Source organism: Barbus barbus (genome assembly GCF_936440315.1).
Source record: "Barbus barbus genome assembly, chromosome: 10".
Lineage (NCBI taxonomy): Eukaryota > Metazoa > Chordata > Actinopteri > Cypriniformes > Cyprinidae > Barbus > Barbus barbus.
Genome location: NC_136738.1, coordinates 30,889,198 through 30,904,093, shown reverse-complemented (window position 1 = coordinate 30,904,093; position 14,896 = coordinate 30,889,198). Strand labels below are relative to the sequence as shown.

General features: G+C 36.7%; 1 protein-coding gene across 3 annotated transcripts in view; it reads right to left on the bottom strand.

The window, feature by feature from the left end:
• LOC306876467 (RNA-binding motif, single-stranded-interacting protein 1-like) overlaps nt 1-14,896 on the bottom strand; it is a 58,484-nt gene that overhangs the window by 25,765 nt on the left and 17,823 nt on the right. For all 3 annotated transcript variants that reach the window (XM_079427649.1, XM_079427651.1, XM_079427650.1), the window contains exons 2-4: nt 10,510-10,688; nt 3,320-3,378; nt 358-449 (exon numbers count right to left, since the gene is read on the bottom strand). In XM_079427649.1, the coding sequence (XP_079283775.1) occupies nt 358-449; nt 3,320-3,378; nt 10,510-10,688 (330 nt within the window). The remainder of the gene's footprint in view (nt 1-357; nt 450-3,319; nt 3,379-10,509; nt 10,689-14,896) is intronic.

Genomic DNA, 14,896 nt, shown 5'->3' with positions numbered 1-14,896 from the left:
GGATTTTTGGTTAAACAACAACAACAAAAGTGTTTAATTGTCATGAAAACGTCACTGTCAAAATATAAAATATCTTGATAATCTAGAAGGCGGTCTTCATTTACTTAATGGAAGATTTAACTTCTAATAGAATTAGTTTGCTGTTGATTTTAGTGGTGAAATGTGATCTGGACAGGTTCCTGTTTGTCTTTCAGTCATTCAGCCGGCTCGTCTGGATGCTGCACCTGTACAGGTGTGTCCTCCTCACACTCTCAGGCATCTGCCTCTGACGTCACAGTCTGCTGACATCACATGACTCAGTGAAGCGTGTCAGACGGATCTCGCTGCAGGTGACAGCAGGAACAGGTGTGTTCTTACCTTTGCCATCTGAGCCTGAACTCCGCTGGTCTTCAGAGCGCTGACGGCTTTCTGAGCAGCAGCAGGGCTGTCAAAGTCCACAAAGCCATAGCCTGAGAGAACGACAAGCACAACGTCAGCTTAAATACACAGCACACAAAAAAAACGGAGAAGGGTAACACACAGTTTTGACCTGAACAAACAAGGTGTACTTCAACAGAAGTGGTGAAACTTTGAGTCATTTCAGCCTAAAATAATAACAACAATAATACAGCCGTAAATTGAGTATTTTGTGTTTGTGTAATGCTGCATCCAACATAAAATAATTTATCCATGCAAAATATTTTGGAACGGGTTAATGAAAACTGAAAACACAAAAGGAACTTCATGTAAAAAGCAGTGATGCAATTTACAGAAATAAACAATTTAGTAGAAAATAAAAATGCAAGACTCAAAGGATCCTAAGTGACACCATCTAACACTAATGTTTTTTTTTGACACACACAAATCAGCAGCAGACACAGAGCCTCTCGTGAGAGTGTTGCAATTACAAAGTGTGTATTGGGTAAAGACACTTTCAGGGCAGGAGGAAGCAAAGCTCTGCATGTAGAGAGCATCTTATCTCAGTAAATGTGCTGTGAGTCATATATCAAAGAGTGAGAGAAGCGTTGCACTATCAGTGTTTGCTTCCCCTAATGAGAACAATTAAACGGACACGAGGAAGCCGATCCAAGATAAGTCACCTTACGTTCAGCTCCACCCTTCACACTCCTCTGCTGCAACTGCTGCTATATTTAATCAGCCAACAGGTCAAACCACAAACACACAACATCCTGACTAATAGCTCAAATATATGTGACAAAGAAACTCTCGTTAAACACAGCTATGATCCATCTGCACGAACAACATTGCTGAAATATCAGATCAAAAATTTTTAAATGGAAGAGAAAATGTTTAGTAAGGCTGGTTTAAACTACAAATAATGATGTTCTTTTGATAATATACTATATATGGATTTGCTCTGAAATGACATAAAAGAGGAAGCATCATTTCAAACAAACTGTCACTGTTGTGAAGTGCAGTAGAATCAAAATGTTTAATGTAAATTAAAATACATTTATATTTACCAATTTAATAATATAATTTTTTTTATAATAATAATATAAAGCCTATTTATTATTATTATTATTATTATTATAATAATTAACTGTAAAACCAGTCTAAGCTAGAATCAATCAAACAAAAAGCTTATTTTTACATTTCCAGCAAAATCATGTAACTATACGAGCTTGAGCAGTTTGATGTGAAAGTGAAAGTCAGGCTCAGCTGGTTAAACTATGGGTTGGGTCGGTCGTTCAGTCACATTTAGATCATTTGCATTCGTGCATCACTGTGATACTCTGGGTTAATATTTTCCATCTGGCTTCTTTAGATTCAGCAGGGTAGAAGGGAGACGGACTGAAGCCGCTCCATCAACACCCTCCTCCTCGGGCACGACTGAAATTACTCAGCACATAAATAATCCACAGCGCTGTGACTAAGCCACAAGCAGTCGTGCCCCCGAGGTGCCAAAACCAGGAACGGAGCCAGATCCTGGACTACAGTGGCCTGGAACAAACCCCAGAGGCCTCAGTCAAGACAGGGAGGCCAGGACAGGAATAACAGCGAGGGGTCTGGGAAGCAGCGACAGACTGACTGGGTATCTGTTTCCTCATACACCCACGCCAACATAGCTGCACAATGACGCAAAGCAGGGCGTGCAAACACACACACACACACACACACACACACAGACCACATGCACATAAACACTCACACAACACATAAGTGTGCTTACAGATGAGAAACTCGTATTTGCACGCACTTATATAATATATTGCCATGCTTTTGTTGGCAATATATGGAAGCCTGTTTCTGCCACATGTTAAAAACCATAAAAAAAGGCCATTTTGGCTTTTTACCTCAAAATTTTGACCTTCGTTCCCACAATTCTGACTTTTAATCTCATAATTATGAGTTTAAATCTCACAATTCTGACGGTTACTAAATTGTCCCCAGCAATAATTCTGAACAAACAAACAATTATATTTTTCTATATATGCCAAAATCAAACCTACACCTTGATTGAAATGATGTTTTTTTCTGATATATATCACACTTTTTAATAAAAGGAAATAAATACATTTTGAGATACACTGAAGATTATCAAAAGGCTGTTTTTTTTAGATATATGTATTTTTCATATTTAAACACATATATACAATGTCAAGGTTGCAGCTCAGCGGTCGTGAATCATGACGTGACTCTGATGAAAAGCATTATACACAAGCAGAGGACCAGATAAAACACTTTGTGGTTGGTCGAACTCACAGTATAAGATGCAACCCAGTCAAAAATCACTTCTATGCAATGTTAATACATGACTATACACCATGAGCTGATCCATATATACATTTATGGCTGGCAAAATATGTCATATAGAGGTTGCATGTTTCATGAATGATGAGAATCGTGAAAATGAATATAACCTGAATGTGCACTACACTGAAATGCTACTGAATGTCCAGTTTTTCAGCAGCCTTGGTTCTAAAGTATATTCCATTTATTTTTTTTCTTATAGTAAATTTAAGAAATTTGGTAAGCATTTTTATTTACTTATTTATTTTTCTACAAGGAATGACATGTACAGATAACAGGCACATTATTTTTTATTACACACAGTGTTTTTGTTATCATTTAAAATGGGTTTCTCCATGAAGGAAATGAGCAGGATTTATACTCGGCACTTTACTGCAAAATCAGCTGCGTTCTGCGTTCAGTCATAAGAACCATTTTCAGGATCTGTTTTAATTAAAAGTTGATGTGATGATTCAGAATTTACTGAATTAAGCAGCTCTCAGAGGAATATGACATCCCATCTTAGCACAAAACACTAAACCGCACAGATTCTGAGCCACAGAAATCAGAAGATACATGTACATACCTTTGCATTTGTTTGTGGTTTTGTCTAAGATGGCCTTGGTTGATACGATTTTTCCATATCTATAACAAGAACAAACAGAGATGGGTTAAGAAGTTTGAAAAACAGATAGAAATGGTTCAGTTTGAATGTTAACCTTTATGTACCACGGTTATTATCTAACTAAAACCATTAATAAATAAACATGATCTGAAATATAAAATAAAACAAAAAAACATAGATTTCAATTTCAGCTAGTTGCCAAGGCAGCATTTCTCCTTTTTGTCTAAGCTGAAGTACTAATATAACTAAAAATAAATAAATATATCATTATAAATAAAATTATTAATTTTAAAAAACCTTAAAAACTATATAGACTTAAACACAAAAAGTAACAAAAAACCTTTAAAATTCAAATTAAAACAGAAAATTATAATATTATATATTATATTAAATTCTTATATAATATTACTATTATATTGACACTATAATAGCATATAAAAAAATAAAAATAAATACTGATATGTACTTGCATACGATTACTGAAGAATGGAAACAGCACAATTATGACCCTGGACCACAAAACCAGTCATAAAGGTCAATTTTTCAAAATTGATATATACGTCATCTGAAAGCTGAATAAATAAGCTCATTATAATAAATAAGCTTGACAATATTTGGCCGAGATACAACTATTTGAAAATCTGGAATCTGAGGGAGCAAAAAAATCTAAATATTGAGAAAATCACCTTTAAAGTTGTTCAAATTAAGTTCTTAGCAATGCATATTATTAATCAAAAATTAAGTTTTGAGATATTTACGGTAGGAAATTTACAAAAATCTTCATGGAACATGATTTTTTACTTAATGTCCTAATGATTTTTGGCATGAAAGAAAAATCAATCATTTTGACCCATACAATGTATTTTTGGCTATTGCTACAAATATACCCCAGCGACCAAAAAGATGGTGAGCAAATGACCAAATTATCTCTTTAAAACTTTCTGCCTAAAACAATGAAAATGTAAAAGAAGTGAATCTTTAACAATGCTGTAACAATGATGTATTCTGGTATATTCTGTACTCTTCTAAGGCAGAAACGAGCACTGCAGGAGGAGGCGTCTCTGGAGGAGAACAGAGTGGGAAAAGGAGTCCTTGGGGGGAAATGTGATTGATTTATGAGGAGGTTATAAAAACTGCAGTGAAATGCTGGAAGGCACATGCAACATGACCTTTGACCTCATGGCACAGGCACTAATACGACCTCATGAGTCACAGCCACTGATGATGAGAAAAAAAGGGTTATTAAGTGCTTTCAATTAATAAGCAATTAGGAAATACTTCATGAGATTTGAAATCCAATTACATCATATGACTCTTAAAGCCTGTGCCGGTCTCTCCGGGGCCGCTCTGATTCTCCTGGGGGATTGCACCAATTGACCTAATATTAATCAATTATGAGGATCTCGCATCTTCCTCGTCCTGAGCCGCTTATGGAAGCCGTGCTTCAATCAAAAGCTTGAAGGTGTTAAGTGGCAGAAAGAGAAAGCAATTCAATGCACACTTTTTCAATGTCTCGATTTTTCCATTGGGATTTTTAAAAAGACTTTGTTAAAGAGTTTCAAAAGCCGTGATCCAAACCAACCAGCTGCGAGGAGATTTACAAAATTTATCAAGTTTTAGTGAGGGGAAGAACTACAATCCCATGCAGCACTGTGACTGACATAACTGAAACAAAAACAGCTAAAAAGTGTGAAAGTGACGTGACATACGACCAAGGATGGTGACCCATACTCAGAATTCGTGCTCTGCATTTAACCCATCCAAAGTGCACACACACAGCAGTGAACACACACACACCGTGAACACACACCCGGAGCAATGGGCAGCCATTTATGCTGCGGCGCCCGGGGAGCAGTTGAGGGTTCGGTATATAAATATATAACTACTGATGTAAAGATGTCAGTTATCCATACAGAATCCACAAATTTAGTTTATTTGAAAAATATAAACTGCTGAAGGGCACAGGTAAATATGACATTGGTTATAATGGGTTTATGTGAAGATTGTTTTAAGTTCACTTAAATCAGTAGTTATTTTTTTAAAGTCTAATAAATTTTTAAATTGATAGCCCTCAATTATACTGTAATGTATTTGTAATTGTACTGCAATTTTATAGAGAAATCAGTATTGGTATCAGTGATATTGGCCTTCAGTCATAAAAAAATATGCCATAAAACAAATATTTTAAAAAAATACTGTCTTTATGTTGTTTATACATTAATTTGAAAATTGAATGTGAAATTATTGCAATATAAAAGTATATTTAAAAACTTTAAAGAGGTCATATGATGTTGTGTATTTGGTGTAATGCAATGTGTTTATGCGGTTTAAGGTTCAAAAAACACATTATTTCTGAGAAGCGAGGCGTGCTCTGATTGGCCAGCTATCCAGTGCGTTGTGATTGGCCGAGTACCTTAAGCGTATGACGGAAATGTTACACCCCTTACCGTATTGTGATGCCGTGTCCATTATAAACGAGGCATTTGTTGCATCCAGTGGGGACATAATTACTGATTATAATGACTTATACTGTCTTTTTACGCATCGCGCCACGTAAACATTACCATGTCTGTATTTGTGATCGGAGAAACGACAAACAAGCACTACTCTACACTGCTCAAAAATCACGTTTGAATCGTCAGTGGCAAATTCTTTAAATAAGAAAATGTACTTACAGGCTGTGAGTCAGAAGCGTCAGACTGTCCTTGCCCCACTTTATAGAAACAGCCTTTGAGCCTAGCTGGCAGGCTACTCCCAGGTTCAGGAAATAGTCCTCCGTAAAAATGCGCTGCACACACTCTAATATTTGGGTTGAACTGTTCTGGAACAGTGTTGTAGACATGTGGGGGCATGTTTGAACAAGCCGTTTTAGGAGGGTGTGGTCGAGTCTTAACTTTTATAAAGAATATCTCTTTGGTTTTGAGACTTTAGTCTTTGCAACTTCAGGGATCTCATACAAACATGAACTGCTTGTAACACTAAAGAGAAAGGAAAACTTGAAATCGCATCATATGACCTCTTTTATGTTTGGGATTAATCATGATTAATTTCAGAAAAATCTGCGATTAATTAGTTAATTTATTTTAATCGATTGACAGCACTAATATAAACACAAACACATATACACTGCCCTCCAAAAGTTTGGAAACACCCCATCCTTCCTAAACCTTCCAACAAGACAATGACCCCAAGCACACTTCCAAGCTGTGCAAATCCTATCTGGAGAGGAAAGAGTCAGCTGGCATCATGTCTGTCATGGAATGGCCTCCCCAATCACCCGACCTCAACCCAATTGAGCTACTATGGGAGGAATTGGACCGTGATGTCCGTAAGAAGTGTCCAACCAGTGTGAATCATCTTTGGGCAATCCTTCAGGAGGCTTGGAGTAATATACAGTATCAAGTCAATGTTTGAATAAACTGACAGCTCGGATGCCCAGATTATGCAGAGCTGTAATAGCTGCTAATGGTGGATATTTTGATGAATCCAAAATGTAAGCTTTTTCTATGTATAAACTGTTTATGTAATAAAATATGTTTTCGTAGTTTGTGTTGTCCCTTCTCAGTGCAAAATTATCACAAATTAAAAAGGATTCATGCCAATGGATGATGGCTTCAACTAATGCATATACCATCGATTAACATCCTCATAGCTCACAGTGGGTCTGTCTCAATGATTTATAAGTTACTGTTCAAAATCAATTCTCCTGTGGAGAAAATGAATGGGATTTTTACTTCCAGAAGCTGACTGTTGCGCTCTATAATCACAAAAATATACAGCATACACAAATATTGAATAAATACATTTTTCATACATTCTAAACAAAGAATATAAGTAACGTTGCATTGGAAATTAACCAAAGCAGGCATCTTTTGACTGCCTACGTAGGCAGCTCCCTAGGTTTTGTAACAGCGCAAACACGTTATGAAAAGTTGACAAATGTCATTCATTAATCTTGCTGTCCGGAGAGACAGCACAACAGCGTTTATGGGCCTTTTTATGGGCTTCATCGCCCGGTTTACCGGAAAACGACGAGGCCATCAGGAGGAAAAACTCGCCCTAATAGGCCGCCTCTCTCCATTAGCTTCCGCTGAAAATCTATTACAATTGAATTGCAGTGGCCAGACAGTGGAGGAGAGGCCGAGAGACGGATAGAATGTCGTTCCTGAGAGGAGGGACAATGTGACTGGTGTTTCACCTGCCATTTCAACCCAGTCTTGATCCCATTATACAGCTCCAGTTTCCCTCCACCAGAGGCTTATTGATCTCCATAGTATGAGCTTAGGGCTGTGTTTCATAACTCAGCTTAAGCAAACATCAGCGGCCCGTTCTGCTGTGTGAATACAGTCTTTATATTGGTCATATAAACACATGCTGAGAAATGCACAATATTTGGTGACCATAACAGTACTGGTATGTTAAATAAACAATATAGATTTACAATACAAAATTTAATTTGTATTGTCATTCACGAACAATGCATGAAGATTTTTTTTTTAAGTATTGCTCAAATAGCCTCAAAAGTAATGCATTCACAAAATATATATCCACGCACAACAATTCGCAAATGCAGATTGCATTTGAAAACAAGTCAAATGATACAGTCTTTAGTAAACAGCACAATAAAATATTTAAGAAACATGCAAACATACTCGCGTATTTATGAACTGCGTTTTGCATTTGTGAATTTAACTTTCAAGTCAAGTCATACGGATTGTGAATGTAAATTTGGTTGTGCATTTGCAAGTTGTATTTCGGAATATGAATTAGTTCATGAGCTTGTGAATTTGCAAACATAAAAGCTTTTTTTGTGAATGTGAATTAGCATATGGATTTTAATTATTCTTATTTACATTAATCAGACAAATATTTTGAGCTAAAACTATATATATATATATATATATATATATATATATATATATATATATATATATATATATATATATATATATAACAATTGAATTTATTAATTTAATAATTTAATTTTTTCGCATTAAACATTCAGCAAACATGACTAGCTACCGTGGTACACAGTTACTCATAGCGTTTGGTCAGCCCACCCACCCTAACTCAGACTCACAGCACCATGTTCTTTCTCACATTGGATTGTTCTGGTCTTAAGTGTCATTTCTGTCTGCAGCAGTGCAGTATGGTCTATCTGTCAATCTTCTCAGCGCCTTCACTCACAGGAGTCCTCTGAGGACCGGTCCTGTGATTCTGCTCGAAAATCACTTCAAATCATCCAATAGACTCAAAGCGACACAGCATATGCCTCATCTTTTATTGATGGCATTCATCCCAGACCTCTTAGAGGAGAAAGTCACCCTGCAGCCCTTGACACACAATGACCGAAATATGAGAGTTCATTGAACCGCAGTGCCAGGCTGAGTGAGATTACAATACTAAGACCAAAGAGCGGCCAGTGGTGCTTTCTTTATCCAACACCACCCCAGATACTCCTAGAAAATCCTGCATGAGCCAAATGATTCAGGTTCAGTCAATGTGAAGGACTAGAAGCAGCATTTGTGGCATAATTTGTTGTTGCATAATCCTTTAGTTTTACCTACATTTAAAGAAATACATTCATAAATGTGAATAAATTAAAAATAAAAACATTGAAAATGAATTGTTTAGATGTTACAAATGAACTTATGGATGAATATTATTTTTTAGATTTGATAAAGATTACATTTAACAGTTTAATTAAATTGTTAACGTAACTACATTTTAATATTAAACTATTTTTACTTTAAGAAAGCATTAGAAAGTAATCAAACCATAAAAGTAGGACAAATTAACATGCACAATTAAATATTGGGCAATATATGTCAAATATAGACTGATTTTAAAAATAATCTTTCATATTAGCTGATAACCAATATCATTTGGATATATAAAATCAAAATGATTTTCTGTGATAATCACATCATGCCACAGATGCTGAACTTGCATTGAGTGAGAAACAGTCCTCTGATCTCAAGCGAAGCAATTACACTCAATAATGTGCCTCCATTTCTGAACAAATCGATACACTGACCCCAGAGCCGTTCAACCACATGTCGAAGCATTCATCAAACAATAACTGCACATTGTTACAGAAAGAACTGACAATCGACTACAACTATGACCCTGTAAGCAACGATTGGATTGTTGATCCAACGGCCACAGTAATCGATCTCCATTTCGAGGAGCCGCCGTCTCGCAGTGAAACTGGGCTTAATGAGACACATCCGGACAAACCGGGGCGCCGGAGGCCACACTCTTCATCTTATCTTCTACTACAGCAAATAAAATACCTCTCAAAGCTGGGTTTCTTAAAGGGATAGTTCACCCAAAAAATCCTGAAAATGATTTCACCCTCAGGCCATCCAAGATATAGATGAGTTTGTTTCTTCATTAGAACAGATTTGGAGAAATGCAGCATTTCATCACTTGCTCACCAATGGATCCTCTGCAGTGAATGGGTGCCGTCAGAATGAGAGTCCAAACAGCCGATAAAAACATCACAATAATCCACAAGTAATTCACACAATTCAACAAGTGAAAAGCTGCATGTTTGTAAGAAACACATCCATCGTTTTAACTTCCAACCATAGCTTATGGCTAAAATGCGAGTCCATAATCCATAATGTTGTTTTCTCCAGTGAAAAAGTCATCTGTTCTGAATCAGGATGGAAATCTGCACAGAACATGCACCGTTCACAAGCCAAAACCGTTCTAAACAAATATGTGGGTGGATTTTGATGTGAGATGACAACAGGAGATGGACATTTCACTGGAGGAAGTGTTATAATGGATTTGTTTCTTACAAACACACAATTTTTGTCTTCTCCAGATGTTAACTGATGGACTGGAGTGGTGTGGATTACTTGTGATGTTTTTATCAACTGTTTGGACTCTCATTCTGACGGCACCCATTCACTGCAGAGGATCTGTTGGTGAACAAGTGATGGAATGCTACATTTCTCCAAATCTGATGAAGCAGCAAACTCATCTATATCTTGGATGGCCTGATAGGGAGTACATTTTCAGCAAATTTTTAGTTTTGGGTGAACTGTTCCTTTAATTTATTTATATATTTCGGTACTCTTCAGCGAGGCCTTCTGACAGTATTCAATCTTAGTATTTGTTCAATATAAGGAGGCACTTACGGCTGGCAGAGCTTGACCAGGTCATGGTCGGTGGTGGTTGGTAGTAAACCACGAATGTAGAGGTTTGTTTTACTGAGCTGCTCCCAGCCGGCTGTGCTGCTGCTGCTGCTGTGATTGGTGCTGCTGTTGGTTCCAGGACTGGGTGGAGCCATCGGGTAGGAGGCGGGGCCAACAGGAGGCTGGACGGAAGGACACAAAACAAACCGTGGTCAGAGTGGAACAAGGTCAAAGCAAACAGGGAAGCAAGAAGTAAACAGTGGTAAAAGAAACCATAAGCAAGTATACTGGACAGAAAAAAAGCAAAGACTACTAATCCAGAAAGCAGATGACTCTTCACCAGTAACAGTGGGAGTAGTATAAATCACAGCATACTTGTTTTTTTTTAAATTCAGTTGTAAAAATATGCCTAATTTTAATAAACATTTCACCAAATTTTGCAGAAAATCAAACAAAATGTATAAAACAGCTTAAATGTGTTTTAAAATACTTTCCCAGTAAATACTTCTTAATACTTCAAAATTTTGAACAGAATCAAATACTAAATGTGTAAAATAGCTAAAGTGTGTTTTATTCATCATTACTGAAAACCACAAATGATTCCCAAAACATCATTTCACACCGCTGAGACTCTGGTGACACACCTTGTGAAACTGGGATTGTCCCAGGTAAACCGGGGACGTCTGCTCACCCCATTATGAGATGAGATTATGAGATATCAGATGAACAAGAGTGTCAAAAGCCACCCAAGCCTTCTTCTTAAAACGTTTCTGCACATTTTAATGCAAACTGTTGCAAACTAATGGAAACATGTTACCAGCCTAGGCCAATTAGACAAGCTTCTTTTAACAAATTCTACAACCCTAACAAAGAGCTACTCCAAATCTAATCTGCAAGAACAAACACCAAGCATCAGCTTTATCTGAACACTAATGCAGAAAACAGAATAATGTGAGCAAAACAGGAAAGCAGAGTGGTAGCTCTGATAAATCTGGACCTAAAGGAAGTGTGTTTACAGGAGTGTTAGGAATTTATAGCCTCCTGACAACAGGATTCAAGTTTGATTCAAAGAATCGTGATCCGAATACAAAACAATTCTTGATACATTTCAAAGTTTTAGCAACAGTGCATGAATGTAAGTCTTTGGCAAGTGAAGATATATCTTATGCATAAATTTAGTAAAAATTGCAAAACATGTCAATTATAAAATATGTCTGTTCTGACCCATCAACCGAGTACGTTTCGTTTTGCAGACGTTTTGCAATAACCACAATTATTAATAATTCATTTTATGAACAACACCCTTTCGGTTTTGGTTTTTGGCTAAATGAAAGTGGCAATTTTTGTTCCGGTAAATAATTAATTTCAATGCATCATTACAATTAAATGTTGCTTTTACATATTCTACAACCCTTTAAAAAATCTGCAAAAACAAACTCCAAACATACGCTTTATCAGAGAACTTAAACAGAAAACAGATGAATAAAAGCAAAACAGGAAAGCAATTTGATCATTTTTAGGGCCCTCACAGCTGGATTTGATTTTGAAACAGAAACAATCCTTGATACATTTCAAATTTTCAGCAACAGTGCATGCATACGAATCTTTGGCAAGTTTATATATCTCATGCACAAATTTTGTAAGGATTGCAAAACATAAAATATGTGTGTTCTGCCCCACCAATATAATGCTTTTCAATAACCACAAATAAATGACTAATTTTATGACTGAAACCAATTCAGAATTTTCGAGGATCAAATGAGAATCATTTAAGGAGAGATGAATCAATAAATCAATCTTTCCCTCCACCCCTATAGTGTACGGGATCTGTTTCCTGAACCTCCTCAGCTCTAATGCTACACTGCTCATGTTTGTCAGTGCGAGGATGAGTATCTGGCAGCGCTGTGATCCATATCTGCAGTGCAGTCTCTTCTTCTTCAGAAAGCAGTTGTCAGCATAAAGTGGGTCTACAGGGGCCAGAAGCTCTGACCTAGGAGCACGGCTGACGGTGAGGATGCTTTGAGAATCTAAAGGAAGCGAATGCAGCACGGGAGGCCGAGGGGTGAACGCTGAACATTTCTATGTGCTGAACCCTATTGCTTTGTTCTTAGACGAGCTTGATATGCAACAGACCTAGTCAATCGTTTTATCTCAATGCAGGTGAATCCTGCTTGTTTTATAGAATTGAACATTCTGTAGGTAGATCTGCAACAACTTCAAGAAGATCAATCATTATTCATACGGTAAAAACTCATTGTAATTTGCACACACAGAGAGCCTAACTGCATTTTATTTCATTTTGGGATGGGTTGAATTTGCAACATTCAAAACGTCCGCCCCGCTACACCGTTTGAGCTAGAGACTTACAATTTCACAAGAAAGTCCCATTTCTCACAGGAAACGAATATGCCTCAAGGACTCATGTGTTATGAAATCAATATATTCTCAGTATTTCACATTTCAGGTAAAACTTTTAAAAACTATTTTCTCATGAAACACTCATCCAAAGCATGCAAGTTTCTTTATACATTGTTGGATATAACTTTTATGCACATTTTAAACAGATTTGTTGAGAAAAATATACTCCTTTTATTTGGCATGATATTCAAATGATGTGAATATCATAGGAACTTCCCGTTTTCACTTGTCCCACGGATTTGTCACATCCACAAGAACCAAACCTCAACTCTATGAGGAACTGATAAGAATTAGAATTATTTCCTGAAGGGATGACCGCCAGAAAAAGCCTTTCTCTCCAGTCCCGACAACAATTTAAACTCAGTCATAAGTTTAAATAAAACTGATGAGATACCAAAAGATTATTTTTGATAAAAGTCATGTAAGACAGCAAGGCTGCTATGAATGTACAACTCTGATTCAAAATAAAGTCTACAAGTCATGCTGCAAAAGACAAACTTGATATAGTGAAAAAAGTATTACCTTTGGAAACATCTTTTATGCATATGCAAAAATTTAAAAGATTTGTTGATATATCACAGATATAGAAATTAAAACCTGAGACCATCAATGCAACTGCACAGACTGTAATATTAAATGTTATTTTAAGAAAATTCCTTGAGTGATTATTTTCTCTGAAATCTTCGATTTCACCAAAAGCCATATACTTTTGCATTTGCATTTTTTTGGTACTCACGGATGCAATAAAGATATTTTTGAATCGATTAGATTTCATGGATCATGGATCGAATTGAAACTAAAGACTGCAACTCTATAGATAGACTGGAACATTAAGAGTAACTTTAAGAAAACATTTTGAAGTGAGCGATACTCTAATCAGAGTCTTTAATTTTACCACAATCTAAAAAAAGCACACAAAGAGGATGCCATATACTTTTGCATTTTTTGGTTCTCAGGGATGCAACAAAGATATTTTAGTCATAATAGTGGTTTTGGTTGTCATGCATGTTTGTACAAAATCCAACAAATCTCTGAGCGAAAGGGAAGAGGTAAAACAAAACCCTGCTGCACAAAATACTCAAAAATGAAACTGATAAACTGTTGCACAGTGAGAACGGGAACTTTGGACTGATTTCTCACAGATAGATATTTTTGGTCAGAATAGACATACACATGCAATATCAAACATTTGCTCATAGCAAAAGGGAAGGAATATGAAATAAAACAAGTCAACACAAAATACACAAGCCCTATCAGGTCATTGTACAGTGAGAACTGAAACTTTGGATTGATTTCTCATGGATGAAATAACTGGATTGAAGAACTTTAATAATGGATTTGAAATAACTGTTTTTGGTCATAGTAGTAGCAAAAAAAAATGTTGTGGTATATTATGCATGTTTTGTACACAAGCTAAATTTCTCAGAGCAAAAGAGAAGGAATATGAACCGACTAAAACAAAAACCAACACAAAATACTCAAGCTCTATCAGGTATGAAAGAGTCTGATAAAATGTACAATGACCATTTTGGATGGATTTCTCAAATGGAAACATCAAGTAAATGTCATGCCGATCCATACCAAACTTTTGTTTAATCAGAACAGCTTACACCCAAAATGCGAGGCCAATGGCATGGAAAATCGTCGGGAATTTCTGAACGGGCTGCGGATCTGTTGAGGTCAATGCTTTGCTGGCTTCATTCTCCGCGCTATAAAAGAGTTCTTGGGTGGTAAAGACATCACTTCTGTCCTGTTTGTATGGACACAGATGTTCTGAGCTGTGGAGGTCTTCCTGCTCAAGTGCCCTAGCAGTTCAACTGTGATTATCCCGCTCGCTCTTTTGTGGAAGTAACAAGGAGGAGGAAGCGTTCAGAATCTCTGGTATGCAGCAGTGACAGTTCACTGGACGAGATCCAGAGAGAGGAAAACTGTCCTCCAGTCTTCCCATCCTGCCTTTTACGCAACTTCTGAA